The sequence below is a fragment of the Zea mays genome, chromosome 2, assembly GCF_902167145.1.
Source record: "Zea mays cultivar B73 chromosome 2, Zm-B73-REFERENCE-NAM-5.0, whole genome shotgun sequence".
Taxonomy (NCBI): domain Eukaryota; kingdom Viridiplantae; phylum Streptophyta; class Magnoliopsida; order Poales; family Poaceae; genus Zea; species Zea mays.
The window spans coordinates 197344337-197361571 of NC_050097.1; the positions used below are offsets into that span (position 1 = coordinate 197344337).

Consider the following 17235-nt stretch of genomic DNA (forward strand, 5'->3'; position numbering starts at 1 on the left):
CGTTTCTGGTTTCTACCAGCAATTTCAGACCAGTCTTTATATTTTTTTTTCTTGCAAAAACTACCAGGACTTACTATATATGTATGTCTCATAGCGTGAACCGTGAGCGGGTTTCATCGGTCTGTGGGTTCAAGAACACTTCACTATATATAGTCTGTAAATGATGAGCCCATGCCACACTCAGTTGCAGCAAAACTAATAAAAAAAACGATGGCGCAGAACATTTGCAGCAAAGCAAGCTAAAGGAGAGAAACCTCATATACTTGCACTTTCGTCATAATCGTAAGATCAGAAAAAAAATGCAACAAACATGACACGGTATCGTTCCAGTACCAGCCACCAGCGGTCTTACATAGGAGTAATAATCAGTACAGCTTCAGATGATGGCGCATGTAATATTTGCGCCATATCTACCTAGCACACGACCTACTCCAATTTTTCACGAGATGGGTCGCACGATCTCTATGGGGGGCAAGAATCGAGTCGCCATGTGACATACGTGCAGCAGTATCACGGAATGAATTTCAGCTCGCAGTCGCAGTCGCAGGCCTAAACGCTAATGATGGTCAGCTTAGCAGAGGAGAGCTCTGCTTGAAACACACAGCCCACACACAGGTCTTGGTACCACCACCACCTATGTACAAAAATACCAGCCCTTGCAGATCACCAGGGACGGGCTAGAACTCAGCCTTCGCCTGATCAGCTTGCAACTGGCCTGCATCACATACATATACAGCAACACATGGTTGGGTTATCAGTCAAATAATGGTAATCTCCCGAATGGTGCGCGCTTCAATTGATCGTCCATCACTCACATACCATCAAAGGTCGGGTACTAAAAGCCCATCCTCCTCCTGCCTTTGCTCGCTACCGGTAGTAGGGGTAGGCAAAGCATGCTGTAGGCCATCCTCCCACAAGTCCCTTTGCTGAGAAATATGCCAGAACTGTTATAAGATCCATATTGACAGCCATTAACTAGCTATACAGATTGCTGATTCCTCGGGCAAACATTTCTACCTGCTTTTGAAAAGCAAACTGTGGGCTGGCCGCGTGGGGCAGAGCCGTGTCTAGCAGCAGGCTTAGAGAGCACTGATCCTCCATACCACTACCGCTACCGCTACCACCCGAGCCAAAGCTGTGGAAAAGATCCGCCTGCTCGCAGAATGGAAAAGCTGCGCCGGCGCTTTCCAGTGGAAAGACCGAACTTGCCGAAGGGCCACCACATGGCTGTTGGTACATCTGAATTAACCAGGATAAAATAGCGTGTGTCAAGGGCGGATTTGATGTGCAGGTACAGAGCATCGGAGATTGATGTGTGGGTCAAGCTCACGTCTTTGTGCAGGAGTGTCGATAGGTTGCTGAAATCAAGCTCTGGGTTCACAGTGGCGAGCTTCATGGACAGGAACTGAATAAAAGTAGTGTTAATAAACAGCAAAAGAAAAAAAAAACGATTGGAATCTCGAGCTATGACTGTGTTATTATGTAACCAAATGTAAGTGGAACCCTCGCCTCACCTCAACTTGCTGCTGCAGCGACTGGACGTAGTTTATGATCTCATCGAGCATGAGTGCCTTGCCGACCACCTACAGTAGGGAATCCCGTCAAATTACAGGCAGCAATTGACACTTACACACGACAATTCACTGTCCAAGAACTCCATGGCCATACCTTGTTGCATCCTGGCACTAGGTCCTGTAGAAATTTCATCCTCTGGCTAATCTTCTCTCTTCTAACCTATCAAGACACAAATAACAAAAGTGTGGTTGTGAATTCAAACCCGAAGCACAAAATTTCCATTTTGCGATTTAGCCCAAACGGTAGGTAGAAATGGAATTGCAGTGTCTTACCCTCTCTGCAAGGCTGTGGCTGTCAGTCGCCTGCCCCCGCCGCGCCCGGACATGGACGTAGTCTTTGGGCGGTTCGACTGCCGGCTTCGAGCTCTTCCCCTTGCCCTTCTTCTGCGCTTTGACTTCAACCAAGGCGTCGCTCGCCGCCGCCTCCTCCTCCTCTTCCTTCGGCTTCACCGGACTGTCGCTGGCACCCACTACTCTGCACCTCTTCCCGTCCGGACCCTTGGCCTCCGCAACCTGCAAACCAATATCGAGAATGGCGGCACCGGCACGTCAAGAACCAGCAAGCTAAATTCAAAGCACAGTCCACTGCGCACAGTCGTTTCGTTTCCGCACCTTGCTCAAGCAGGCCTCCTTGCCACCGGCGGACCCCGTGGGCGGCGCCTTGCGTTTCCTGGCATTGCCGTAGTCCCTAGCGCGCGCCCACGCTGGGTCGGACACCGACGACCCCTCCGGAGACCCGCCGCCACACCCTGCCTCCGCGGGCACCCCGAAGAGGCCCCCGCCGCCGCCGCCGCGTAGCGTGTCGAGGAACCCGGCGTCCAGCGCGGCGAAGCTGAGTGCAGGGGCGGATGAGCCCATGAGCAGGCTGGCAATGTAGTCGCTGTCCATTGAAACAAACAAAGGCGCTGCCGCAGGAATTGCGCAGGAAGCAAAGGGAGGGTGAGGAAGTCTTGGGTCGTCTCTCGTCTACTGCGAGCTCGAGTCTGCAATGGATTTGGGGGAAAGCGAAGCGACCGAGGCCGCGGAACCGGTAGGTGGGGGATTGCTTTATAGAGCGGTTGTTGCCGCTGCGGTTGGGTTGTGGGCCGCGCGCCGCATCCGTCGCGTAGCTCGGCGCGGTGGGATGCTTGCGGCGGTGGGTTACCACCGGGTTATACTGCGGCGGCGCTCGCGCAGGAGAGGGGAGAAAAGGCGGTCAAAACGGGACGGAGCGGGCGGAGGTGTAACCGTGTAGCCACCGCGCTCCGCCGGCAGGCCGAGCAAATGACGGTCTCTGGCAGCTCACCATTGAGGGGCAGTGCTCCGGGATTTATGGCTTGGGAGAAAGACGTTTCTGTCCCCTCTGTTAACGCATCAGGGAAGGTGCTCTCCGGCGTGTTGACAGCCTACACTCGACCGTGAAAGAATTCATAAAATATGCCGTCTTCTAGGTTGAGTAGTTTGCGGTGCGGATCCAATTACATAAATAAATATATAAGAAAAATACTATGAAAGATAGATCTATGGGCACGAGGCAAGGACACAAACGTAAGACTAGAAAGAAGGCCTATCACGAGAATAATTTTAGAAAGATAAACATAATAAAGATATTATCAGATTAGGAGATATGATCTGAAACCAAATAGATATATAAAGATCCATATAGGTAAAAGAAAACACCATAAAAACAAAGTTTGACTCCTTGTTAGATCGTGATAGACTCGATTATGTGTCTTATCATACAATCCACCTAGATACACTTTTGCGAACCATTGTATTTCCTTGGACTATATAAAAGAAGGACCGAGGGTGCCCCACGAAGACAGAAGAGATCATTAGATAAGAATATGAATACCGGCACAAAACGGGACGTAGGGCATTATCTAATCTCAAAAGTATAAACTTGTATAAATCTTAGTGTCTTTTGTGCCTTTAGCTTTAGATTTAGCTTTTGATTACGTGACCTACCCCATAAAATCACTATCGAATCAGATTTTATAGTTGGTGCGCTAGGTAGGGGTAGCCACACTAATCAACAAAGAGTTGATGGCAACCATATGTTTCACATTAGAAGGAGAAATCATCTTCAACACCCAGAGATCTATCGATGGCTTGCTCTAGTGGCTTTGGCATCATATGACCAAAATCCCGAGGATACAATATTCATCTTGGCAAATCTAGGTCAATTTGATATCATGATATCTACTCGAACTCGAATTGGACTTCAATCATGGTTCGAACTTGTACATGAGTCTAAGTTGGACTATGACTCCAACCCTAACTTGGATTCGGGCCCAGACTCGAACCTATAGAATCCATTTAAAGATTGCTTCGAGATCATGGTTGCTTCGACGATAAGATTGCTTCGAATGGTTCGCGACCTTAGCATGGACGATCCGCTCCTCGCACAACGGTCTAATTTGATAGCCCGACGGCTATGACTAATAATCTAACGGTTATGAATGACATATCAACGACTCTCTATCCTTGGTGATTTGACGTGGACGGTCTATCCTTCGGACTGAGCAAAAATACCACTAGCGAGCAATCTGTGAATTATGGTGGGATGGTCCACACAAGGACCCAAACAATACGTAGCTTAGGCTAGACGGTCCATAGTTCAAATTTATGAAACCACAAGTTCATGTGTGTCTTCTGATCATAGTACTCCGGACGGTCTAGCATTAGCGTCGGATGATCCATGCTTGGCAATTTTAGAACTTGAGTTTTTGTATATTTGTCCATCTTCAAAGTATCTTCTCCAAGTGGATCTTTGGGTGTTCCTATGATTTAGACAACCATATCTAGAGACTTTCCAACTAGTCCAAGTCACAGAATTTGGTCATTTTAATTCATCTAACTCATAGCCTGATTCTTGCTCAATCTTAGCTCCAAAAGAGTGAATCTTTGAATCTGAGCATTCCAACCTCCCTAGATAGATTAAATAGTTTCTATGGGTGTTAAGAATTCATCCAAAGTGTAGAACTAATGTAAGTTCTTCTTTTCCAAATACTTGGCAAACTTGGTAGTCCAAATGGTTGTGATGGTCATCAAGCACCAAAACAAGTCTAGAAATGGATTAAGCCCCATTTCACTTCCACTCCATCTCTGAGATAATCACAAGAAGTATATTGAACCAAGGCTAGGGCACTAAGAAGCCACTACTAGAGGTTAGTCAACATCTCCTTGTATTCACATCTATGTAACAAGGTCCTCCTCATAATGTCGTTCAAGAGATGAATCGCTGGTGTAAGCTCACTAGGTTGTATCTGGAGCAGTCTTAGAATGGTGGCCTAAAGCAGGCTACTACGTGGAATGTCCCTAGGAGCTCTCCACCTTGAGGGCATCTAGGTGGATCCATAGTATCATAGCATGGGTTGTGAAGATGTGTGGTTGACTCTATAAACCCAACTCTCGCTTTGGTAGCATTAGCATATAGTCTATGTGGCTTGCCTCTAAAGGCAAACTAAAATTACTCATAGTCAAGGTGGATCTAAAGTGAGGCATAGAACTCTCTGACTCAGGCCTCAACTTATAAGCCAATCATCCCAAACAATTTGTCAGTCTTGGTAGATAAGTGAGGTAGGGATGAATCTAGTATCCTCAGCAACAACGATGTCCTCTAAGGAACAAACTCGATGAGGTATGAGGGGTGATCCAATGTGAGTCATGGTTGAGTAGAAGTCCTCCTGCAGCAAGTCTATAAATTGTCTGATGCTCTAGGGTCCCCTACTGCTAGAAACCACTACTCTACTGGCACAAAGCGGAGCTCCTATACTCATGGTCCTTAGGTCAAGGTAAATAACTAGTGGATGTGAGAGCACCTAGAGGGGGGTGAATAGGTGATCCTGTGAAACTTGAAAACTTAATGCCACAAAACTTGGTTAGGCGTTAGCACAATAATGCCAAGTGGCTAGAGAGGAGTCTCAACAAAACACAATAACCACAAGAGATCAATCACAGAGATGGCACAGTGGTTTATCCCGTGGTTCGGCCAAGACCAACGCTTGCCTACTCCACGTTGTGGCGTCCCAACGGACGAGGATTGCAATCAACCCCTCTCAAGCGGTCCAAAGACATACTTGAATACCATGGTGTTTGCTTTTCTTTTCTATATCCCGTTCGTGAGGAATCTCCACAACTTGGAGTCTCTCGCCCTTACAAAGATGTTCACAAAGAAGCACGGAGTAAGGTAGGGATTAGCAACTCACACAAGACACAAAGATCACGGCAAATACGCACACACAAGACCCAGACTTAAGCTCAAGAGACTAGCACACTAGAACGGAGCTCAAATCACTAGAATGTCGAACAAGTGCGCAAGAATGGAGTGTGAGTGATCAAGATTGCTCAAGGAATGCTTGGTGTACTCCTCCATGTGCCTAGAGGTCCCTTTTATAGCCCCAAGGCAGCTAGGAGCCGTTGAGAGCAATCCGGGAAGGCAATTCTTGCCTTCTGTCGCCTGGTGCACCGAACAGTCCGGTGCACCACCGGACACTGTCCGGTGCGGATTTCCTTCCTTATTTGGCGAAGCCGACCGTTGGCAGCCTTGGAGCCGTTGGCGCACCGGACACTGTCCGGTGCACACCGGACAGTCCGGTGCCCCCTCCCGACCGTTGGCTCGGCCACGTGTCTCGCGCGGATCGCGCGACCGACCGTTGGCCCGGCCGACCGTTGGCTCACCGGACAGTCCGGTGAATTATAGTCGTATGTTGGGGACTTGTTCTCAAATGCTATGAGTTAAGAACAAGGCAACACAGAAAATGTTAAATGGTAAAGTCCTTCGTCCTTCGAAGCATTATTTCCCTTAGGATATAATGATTTTCGGACGAAGGTTATGAAGGGCGCACCTTCATAAACACAACATACGATGATGAAGAATGAACCATATGAAATATCAAGAATAACATAAACAATTATATGTTATTATCAACTTATTTTTGCATTATTATTATGAAGAAATAGAAATGACATCAAATTACAACTGTACCTTCGGCTTGGAAGGAGATGAAAATACAAGTGTGACGCAAAAGCAAATGCCAAGTCAGCGTAAACAGTACGGGGGTACTGTTCACCTATTTATAGGCACGGGACACAGCCCATATAAAATTACATTCATGCCCTTTACATTTGGTAGTAATTCTATAGTAATCCACCGAGGTCTGAATAGCCTTTTCATCTTTAAGTCGGTTTCTTTTTCTGCTACCACGCCGAAGCTTTCCCGCTCACATCTTCGGCGTTGTATCAACCTTCGTATTACTTTGGGCTTCTCCTACTGTGATATCGACTCGAGTCCGAAGATACCTATTCACACATTATACTCCAGAAACACTGTTAAATCCTGTTTTTGAGGACCTTCGGAAGCCGAAGGCCCCCAACAGTAGCCCCTCGCAATATAAATTTGTTAAAATAATAAATTTAGATTGCGACATGTACGAAGACTTTAAGCCTAAGGTCCGAAAAAACACCTTCCTTTTGCTAGAATAGCAACATTCACTGACAAGCGGGGTCTTTCAATTTTTAACGCACTGGGCGTATAAATAAGAGCATACCGCGAGCTCATTTGGCACGCTCTCTTGCCATCTGCTCTCGCTCACTCAATTTTTAGCTCTTGCGCACCGAGATTTGCTTAGCTTTTTAAGTTTTTAAGCTTCGGCGCTGAAAACAGTTTTTTAGTGTTTCCGAAGATGTCTGAAGATAAGAAGGCTGCTCTCGAGATGAAGCTGAGTCTCTCTGAAGAGAAGAACCTGGGGTTTCTTATAGCAATGTCGAAGACCAACACAGAAAAAATCACCAAAGAGATTTTAGAAGGTTTGTCTGAAGATACTGATGACAGCGACAATTATGATGTAGATAGTGGTGGTGAAGACTCCGAAGATCGCCCCTGGCGACCAAGCCATTCAGTTTTTAGCAAATCAGGTATCAAAGAAAATCATCTTGTCAACATGAGGGGAAGATACTTCCGGGATTTATCCATTGTGAGGGTCGACGAAGGAGAGAAGACTTGCCCGACCTCTGAGGAAAATGAAGTCGTAGTGTTCCGAAGCTTTTTGAAAGCTGGACTACGATTTCCTTTGAGCAGCTTTGTCGTAGAAGTGCTGAAAATGTTTGAAGTCTATCTTCATCAACTTACCCCCGAAGCAATTATAAGGCTGAATATCTTCGTGTGGGCCGTGAGAAGCCAAGGTCTGGAACCTGATGCGAAAAGTTTCTGCAACATACACGAATTATCATACGAGACAAAACCCTGGGGTAAGGAACAGTATCACAATAATTTTGGCTGCTACAGTTTCGTTTCTCGGTCTGGGTCAAGCTGTCCCGTGCCAACCTTTCGGAAGAGATGGCCCGGCGACTGGATGACAGAATGGTTTTATGTGAAGAATGACCTGAAAGCACGGGAAGATATTAAAGGTATAATTATGCGCCCTATTTGGCAAAGTTTCGGCCTGCGAAGGCCGAAGGTTGAGATGAATGAAGCTGCCGAAGAATGCCAGAGAGCCTTCAGAGTTATTTGTTCTTTTATTGGAACGAGAGATTTGGTCCAAGAGCATATTGCCTTCAGAGTATGGCCGCTCACGGAAAAATGGGAAATGCCGCCAGAGACTATAAAGGAGGCTGACGAAGGTGGACTTATCAGGCTGAAGTATACTTTCAAGTTCGGAGATAAATTCGTTGAGCTAGATGATGACTGACTAAAAAGCATTGAAAATTTAAGTGATGAACTACTTGGGGCTTACTCGAAGGCCGAAGATACCGCATTGTCAGCAGCCTTCGGAGGCCGGAAAAAGAAAAGACTGAACCGAGTGTTTGACGCAATCGGGTTCGTCTATCCTGACTATCGTTATCCCATTCGAGGGCAAAAAAGAAAAGGCACGACCTCTGCGAAAGAAGAAGCTGCAGCTGCTCCTAGTGAGCCAGCACCGAAAAGAAAAAGGATAAAGGTCCTCACACATTGGCCACGCTATATTGAACCAGCCTCGGTGCCTGAGTTCACCGGAGAGACCTCTTCGGCCACCGAGGCTGAACAACCAACCTTGCTGCCAGAAATCGCAGAAATGGCCGAAGCGCCAACAAGAACAGAATTGGAAGAACCCAAGATTTTGTTATCAGTAACCAAAGAGATGGCCGAAGCGCCATCGACAGAAAAAATGGAAGAAACAAAAGGATCAGCTGAGAGATCAAAAATATCAGAAGTTTTAAGTCCTTCAGCAAATGTTGATACAACAAAAATCCAAAAGGGGCCAGCGGTGACTCCAAAAAGAAAAAGAATGGTCAACGTGCTAGATGTTCTAGAAACAATTAAGTCCTCAAGCACAACTCCGAAGAAGACTGTTGAAACTTCCGAAGCGAAAACTGAGATTTTTGATACTAAGGCTCCAGAGCAAGAAACTGAAGCTGAAGCTGGGCCCTCAGAGCCCACGAAGGTTAAATCCTTGGAAACCGAGGAAGAAAAAATGACGGAGCCAATTCTTGTTGAAGAAATCAGTGCTGTTGCCCCCGAAGCATCCCCCAAAGTCCTTGATTATATTGTTCGACATGCTTCGGGGAAAAAATTATCAGAAAAAGAAAAGCAAGAGGCCCAGCTTTACGCCCAAAAACTGAAGTATCCAAAGGGGGCGTTAATATTCAACGGCAGTGGAGAAGAAGACTTTTTGTATTGTCTCCCTGATAGCAAGGAGATTTCTGTCTATCGGGAGATGAGCAAGAGCTTCGGATTCCCAACACTAGAAGACGGGCTCTCGGTGGTGTCGAAAAACGAACTGGCCGACAGCCTGGCATACAATAGCTTAAAGGTGCAAAAAATGAGATCTTTGTATTTTTTTCTTGAGACCAAAATTTTTCGTTTGCTTAAATCTATTGACGCACACACATTTTTCTTTGCAGGGCCTTATACTTAGCAATGCCCTCAGGGCCCAAAAAGATGCCGAAGACGAAGGGTGCGCTATAGCCCTGAGCAACCTTCGTTCCGAAGTAATTGAACTGAGGAACGAAGGTCTCGAAAAAGATAAAATATTACATTCATTGATAAATAGAATAAAAGAAGACGAAGCTACTTTTAAAGGTCAAGCTGAGGCTCAGAAGCGTGAAATTGAAGATCTTCGAAAACAACTGGCCAGAGCTAAAGAGGAACGCATACTTGAAGAAACGAAAGCGAGAACTTAGCGACCAATGGGCAAATCATTTAGAAGGAACTGTTGAAGAGCTTCGTTCGTCCAAGAAAAGATGCTATGATAAATCTATGGAGTGTGTTAAGAAGATGAAAGCTAGCTTCGCCAGCGTCGGCGCATTCTCGAGTGAAGAAAACTTTATAAGAGGGAACCCCGAAGGTCCCATCGAATGGATTAATCACGAAGCTGAGGCCTTCGAGGAAATTTTAAATAGCCGCGGAGACATATGTGCTTTCTCGAGTGCCAGGGGGATTGCCACCATTTTGGAGAAAAAGGGCTGCGAGCATGTAAAGATTTTAGCGCAATCCGAAGCTGCGTTGCCTTTCGAAGATGCAAAAGATCCTTCAGCCGAAGCTAGCATGGTTGGTGGAAAATTTTTCACTGATGTCTGGGATAATGGTGGCCGAGAAATGGCCCAAGAAATTATCCAAAAAAGCGAAAAGGGTATTCACGATGCTAGAAAAGTAGCAGAGGCTGCTGAGAAAAGCGCAGAGCCCGAAGTGCAAATAGGTATTAACTAATGGTTTTTATTGTGTTGTAATTTTTGGTTTTAAATTTCGTTCGCAATTTGTAATAGCAATGTAGCCGTATCCTGTCCTCCTTCAGATCCTACTAAAGCGCCTCCGGGCCCTCACCCGAAAGGAGACGACGAAATTAAAAAGATGGCTGAAGCTATCATGGATGAAGTTGTTAATCGTCTCCTGAACGAAGCTGCGGAAGTTGTACTTAGAGAAGATTAAGTGCTATTGTAAAAACTTCTGAAATGTAATATGTGTAACATCTTGTAACCCTGAATGTAATACACTTGCTTTTATGGTTCAATTCTTTACGATGCATGAAATTTTACATACGTACCGTTTTTGAGTCTTTGACGAAAAAACACCTTCCCTTCTTTTCATGCTTCGTGAAGAAGAATTTTCATTTATCACAACAATATTCGTAGTGTCTTGATGAAGAATATTCAAGCTTTGTGAAGATATTTTCCGAAGCTACACTTCCGAAGATCAATAGTGTATCTCCTTACGACTTAGCATGATTTTCCCCTTTTTCAAAACATTCTTCTGAAAATCGATATTGTGTCCCCTTCTTGTGCCATATGCAGCATGATGTATGATGCTTATGCTATGCGAAATGATGTGATGATGTTATGCTATGTAAGATGGTATTTATTCCGAAGATACACGCACATCCCTGCGATAAAACACATAATCTTTTTGAATCAGTGTTGACTTTTTGCTATAAGCCTCCCTTAGGAGCTTCTTCGCCTTTTACTTCAGCGGAATCAGCGTTTATTTTTCGTTGTAAGCCTCCCTTAGGAGCTTCTTCGCCTTTTACTTTCAGCGGTATTCGCGTTGACTTTTCGCGCTTCGCCTTTTACTTAGGCGGTATCAGCGTTGACTTTTCGCTGTAGGCTCTGCATTCCCTTTGGAACGACTTTGGAGCAGAAAACTTACACTGCGCTCCCTTTGGAACGACTTTTTATGACTTCAGCAAACTTACTCTGCGTTCCTTAGAACGTCTTTTTGTTGCTTCGAAGAATTTTTGACAATTCGAAGGTCCTCCTTGTTATCGCAAATCTTTAAGCTTCAACAACTTAAGCCTGTGGAGAAAATATATTTTCCTTGTGGCAAACAACGAAACTATTATATGAAATTTAAAAAATGTCCTTTATTACACAGAAAATAAAACTGAATGAAAAAGACTGCTATCAAGGTAGGATATTTGTCAATAGATGTGCTTCGACTCTGGCACAGTGCTGTTGACTGTGCAAGCTTCGGACTGTTCTCTGAAGTCCCTTTGGTGTGGAGCATATTGGCTCCCTTCTGGCTGTTGGCCTTGTTGCAGCGGTGGTGGAGGCGGAGGCTGTTGCCAGGAAGCTTGAGGTTGACTCGCCGAAGCAACAGAAACTGCAGGGTGGTTGCCTACATATTCTGGGATGTAAGGCGAATGATACGAAGCAGTGTGCATGACCTGCTTCGGCTGAGCCTGTTGTGCTGCAGCTTCGGCTATTTCCTTTTGCTTCTGGATGGTAACATGGCACATCCTGGTGGTATGGCCCTTGTTCTCACCACAGAACAAGCAAAAAATTCTTCTTGGTTGATCTCCAAATCTTTCGCCGAAGCCCCAAGCGCCTCTGCCTCTTGGAGCTGGTGGTCGGAAGGAGCCTTGCTGTTGCCCCGAAGCCTGTGAGGAGCACTGTGGCCTTTGCTGCTGGCCCCCCCTATCATCATTTTGAGTAGAGTTGTGAATTGACCTAACGTGCCTCAGATAGAATCTTCCTCCGAAGCCCCTGGTCATTTCAGAAAACCTGAAAGCCTCCTCCCTTCTTTGACGAAAATCATTATCGGCCCGAATATACTCGTCCATCTTCTGGAGCAGCTTCTCCAAAGTTTGAGGAGGCTTCCTAGCGAAGTACTGAGCTGAAGGTCCTGGCCGAAGCCCCTTGATCATGGCCTCAATGACAATTTCGTTGGGCACTGTTGGTGCATGTGCCCTCAAATGCAAGAACCTCCGGACATACGCCTGAAGGTATTCTTCGTGATCCTGGGTGCACTGGAATAGAGCTTGAGCAGTGACCGGCTTCGTCTGAAACCCTTGGAAGCTGGTTAACAACAAGTCCTTCAGCTTTTGCCATGAAGTGATCGTTCCTGGTCGAAGGGAGGAATACCAGGTTTGAGCAACACTCCTGACAGCCATAACAAAAGATTTGGCCATGACTGCAGTATTGCCACCATACGAAGATACTGTTGCTTCGTAGCTCATCAAAAACTGCTTCGGGTCTGAGTGACCGTCGAATATGGGAAGCTGAGGCGGCTTGTAGGACGGAGGCCAAGGTGTAGCCTGCAGCTCAGCGGACAAAGGAGAAGCATCATCAAAAACAAAATTCCCATGATGGAAATTGTCATACCAGTCATCTTCGTTGAGGAAACCCTCCTGATGAAGGTCTTGGTGCTAAGGCCTTCGGTGTTGCTCATCATGAGTAAGATGATGAACTTCTTCAGAGGCTTCGTCTATCTGCCTTTGCAGTTCAGCTAGCCTGGCCATCTTTTCCTTCTTCCTCTACACCTGTTGATGAAGCATCTCCATGTCTCTGATTTCTTGGTCTATCTCATCCTCTGGCGGTGTCGGGCTGACAGTCTTCCTTTTCTGGCTTCGGGCCTCTCGAAGGGAGACAGTCTCCTGATTGGGGTCCAGCGGTTGCAGAGCTGTAGCCCCAGTTGCTGAAGCTTTCTTCGGCGCCATAGCGAAGGTTTATGATCGCCGAAGGTGTTAAAAAACTCAAAGAGTGGAAGTGAGTTCACCGGAGGTGGGCGCCAATGTTGGGGACTTGTTCTCAAATGCTATGAGTTAAGAACAAGGCAACACAGAAAATGTTAAACGGTAAAGTCCTTTGTCCTTCGAAGCATTATTTCCCTTAGGATATAATGATTTTCGGACGAAGGTTATGAAGGGCGCACCTTCATAAACACAACATAAGATGATGAAGAATGAACCATATGAAATATCAAGAATAACATAAACAATTATATGTTATTATCAACTTATTTTTGCATTATTATTATGAAGAAATAGAAATGACATCAAATTACAAATGTACCTTCGGCTTGGAAGGAGATGAAAATACAAGTGTGACGCAAAAGCAAATGCCAAGTCAGCGTAAACAGTACGGGGGTACTGTTCACCTATTTATAGGCACGGGACACAGCCCATATAAAATTACATTCATGCCCTTTACATTTGGTAGTAATTCTATAGTAATCCACCGAGGTCTGAATAGCCTTTTCATCTTTAAGTCGGTTTCTTTTTCTGCTACCACGCCGAAGCTTTCCCGCTCACATCTTCGGCGTTGTATCAACCTTCGTATTACTTTGGGCTTCTCCTACTGTGATATCGACTCGAGTCCGAAGATACCTGTTCACACATTATACTCCAGAAACACTGTTAAATCCTGTTTTTGAGGACCTTCGGAAGCCGAAGGCCCCCAACATCGTACGCCGTTAATTTATTCCCGAGAGCGGCAAGTTCGCCAGAGCCAGCCTGGCACACCGGACACTGTCTGGTGCACCACCGGACAGTCCGGTGCACCCAGACAGAGCTGGCTTTGGCTGAACAAGGCCATCTCTTCTCCAATTCGATTTCTCCTATTTCCAGCACTTAGACACAATACGTTAGTCACTAAAACAATGTACTAAGTCTGAGAAACATACCTTTATACTTGATTTGTACTTTGTCCACCATTTGACACTTAGGCACTTGTGTTGGACACTAAATCACCAAAACACTTAGAAATGGCCCAAGGGCACATTTCCCTTTCAATCTCCCCCTTTTTGGTGATTAATGCCAACATAACATAAAGCAAGTAGAACAAGTATAGAATCAATTCAAATAAGAACTCAAAATTTTGTTTTGAATCAAATTTGGCATATATGGATCATTCTTTGCCACCACTTGGTTTGTTTTTGCAAATCAACCTCAAATACCTATTTCTAAGTCAAAAGCACTTGTTGAGACATAACAAGAGTTGTTCCAAGAGAATTGATCAAAGATTTCAAAAAACTCCCCTTTTTCCCATAATTAAGCCTTCTCCCCACAAGAGACCAACTTTTGATAATAAGAAACAAACAAGAGTATTTTGACAAACAAAAACTCTAACTCTACTTTTTCAAAATTCTCAAGTGGTAGCTGATCCATTTATTGCTTTGGCCTTATTTTCTCCCCTTTTGGCATCAAGCACCAAAACGGGATCAATTTTGGCCCTTTAACCCCATTGCCTCACCAAAAATCTTCAACTAAGAGTAAACGACAATAAGAGTACTAAGATAAACTTGGAAAAAGTTACTCTTTCATTGGAGTGCAGTGGAAGTCTTGCAAGGTCCAAGTCCACATTTTCCCTTTCAATCCACCTTCGTGACTAAATCAGGCAAACTCAAGCACACAGTTAGTCTCAAATGGTCAAGTTGTAGCACATCTCCCCCTAAATTTGTGCATCACTTGCAAAGGACTTGTGAGGTCCAGGGAGTGCATGTACAACTTGAGCACCATAAATAAACAACACAATGCAAAAGGAACATGATCAAAGGCATAAACACATGTATGCTATAAATCAATCCAAGTTCCGTGAATCTAAGACATTTAGCTCACTACGCAACTTGCAAAAGGTCTGCTCATCTAAAGGCTTGGTAAAGATATCGGCTAGCTGGTTCTCGGAGCTAACATGAAACACTTCGATATCTCCCTTTTGCTGGTGGTCTCTCAAAAAGTGATGCCGGATGTCTATGTGCTTTGTGCGGCTGTGTTCAACAGGATTATCCTTCATGCGGATGGCACTCTCATTACCACATAGGAGTGGGACTTTGCTCAGATTGTAGCCAAAGTACCTGAGGGTTTGCCTCATCCAAAGTAGTTGCGCGCAACACTGTCCTGCGGCAACGTACTCGGCCTCAGCGGTGGATAGGGCAACAGAAGTTTGTTTCTTAGAACTCCATGACACCAGGGACCTTCCTAAGAATTGGCACGTCCCCGATGTACTCTTCCTATCGACCTTACATCCAGCATAGTCGGAGTCTGAATATCCAATCAAGTCAAAGGTAGACCCCTTTGGATACCAGATCCCGAAGCAAGGCGTAGCGACTAAATATCTAAGAATTCGCTTCACAGCCACTAAGTGACACTCCTTAGGATCGGATTGAAATCTAGCACACATGCATACACTAAGCATAATATCCGGTCTTGTCGGGGACCATAATTAGGGGTACCCTCAAGGCTCCTAAATCTCAGCTGGTAACCCCCATCAGCACAAAGCTGCAAAGGCCTGATGGGTGCGATTAAGTCAAGGATCGGTCCATTCAAGGGACGCGATCACGCCTCGCCCGAGCCCAGCCTCGGGCAAGGGCAGCCGACCCCGGAGGATCTACGTCTCGCCCGAAGACCCCCTCCAGCAACGGGCATACCCTCGGCTCGCCCGAGGCCCAGTCTTCACCAAGAAGCAACCTTGGCCAACTCGCCACGCCAACCGACCAAATCACATGGGCATTTATTGCAAAGGTGGCCTGACACCTTTATCCTGACGCACGCCTCCCAGTCGACAGAGCCGAAGTGACCGTAGTCACTTCGCCGCTCCACTGACCGGTCTGACGAGAGGACAGCGCCGCCTGCGCCGCTCCAACTGTTGTGCCACTCGATAGAGTGAGGCTGACAGCAGCCAAGTCCGGCCTCAGGCGCCATAGGAAACTTCGCTTCGCCTGACCCCAGGGCTCGGACTCGGGCTCAGCCCCGGAAGACGACGAACTCCGCTTCGCCCGACCCCAGGGCTCGGACTCGGGCTCAGCCCCGGAAGACGACGAACTCCGCTTCGCCCGACCCCAGGGCTCGGACTTGGGCTCAGCCCTGGAAGACGATGAACTCCGCTTCGCCCGACCCTAGGGCTCGGACTCGGGCTCAGCCCCGGAAAACGACGAACTCCGCTTCGCCCGACCCCAGGGCTCGGACTCGGGCTCAGCCCCGGAAGACGACGAACTCCGCTTCGCCTGACCCCAGGGCTCTGAATCGGGCTCAGCCCCAGAAGACGACGAACTCCGCTTCGCCCGACCCCAGGGCTCGGACTCGGGCTCAGCCCCGGAAGACGACGAACTCCGCTTCACCCGACCCCAGGGCTCGGACTCAGCCCTGGCCTCAGCCGACGGTCTCCGCCTCGCCCAACCCAGGGACTCGGACTCGACCTCGGCCTCGGAAGACAGACTCGACCTCGACCTCGGAGGAGCCTCCACATCGCCCAACCTAGGGCACGAACCGACCATGTCAACAGGAGGCGCCGTCATTACCCTACCCCAAGCTGACTCAGGCTACGGGGAAAAAGACCGGCGTCCCATCTGGCTCGCTCCGCCAAACAAGTAATGATGGCGCCCTGCACGCTCTATGACGACGGCGGCTCTCAGCCCCCTTACGGAAGCAAGAGGACGTCAGCAAGGACTCGACAGCCCCGACAACTGTCCTTCCGCCAGGCTCCAGCGCTCCTCCGACGGCCACGACACCACACGAACCGGGTGCCAAAACCTCTCCGGCTGCCATGATGGCATGTACTTAGGGCGCTAGCTCTCCTCCGCTAGACACGTTAGCATACTGCTACACCTTCCATTGTACACCTGGATCCTTTCCTTGCGCCTATAAAAGGAAGGACCAGGGCCCTCTTACAGAGGGTTGGCCGCGCGGGGAAGGAAGGGACGACGCTCGCGTGAGGCCGCTCGCTCCCTCCCGCGTGGACGCTTGTAACCCCCTACTGCAAGCGCACCCGACCTGGGCGCGGGACAAACACGAAGGCCGCGGGATTCCACCTCTCACGCCCGTCTCCCTCTGGCTGCTTCCCCCTTCGCGCTCCGTCTCGCGCCGACCCATCTGGGCTGGGGCACGCGGCGATAATTTACTCGTCGGTCCAGGGACCCCCCGGGTTCGAAACGCCGACAGTTGGCGCGCCAGGTAGGGGCCTGCTGCGTGTTGACGAACAGCTTCCCGTCAAG

The 17235-nt window shown here is 47.3% G+C and overlaps 1 protein-coding gene across 1 annotated transcript; it reads right to left on the bottom strand.

Moving 5' to 3' along the window:
* Positions 1 to 241: 241 nt before the first annotated feature.
* LOC100216628 (Transcription factor bHLH62) lies at positions 242 to 2904 on the bottom strand. Its single transcript, NM_001175748.2, has 8 exons — positions 2187 to 2904; positions 1848 to 2087; positions 1669 to 1734; positions 1515 to 1583; positions 1331 to 1405; positions 1018 to 1239; positions 820 to 926; positions 242 to 715 (listed from the first exon to the last, which is right to left on the bottom strand). Exons 1-7 carry the CDS (start codon positions 2460 to 2462, stop codon positions 822 to 824), a joined length of 1053 nt encoding a protein of 350 aa, NP_001169219.1. The 5' UTR covers positions 2463 to 2904; the 3' UTR covers positions 242 to 715; positions 820 to 821.
* Between the last annotated feature and the right edge of the window lie 14331 nt (positions 2905 to 17235).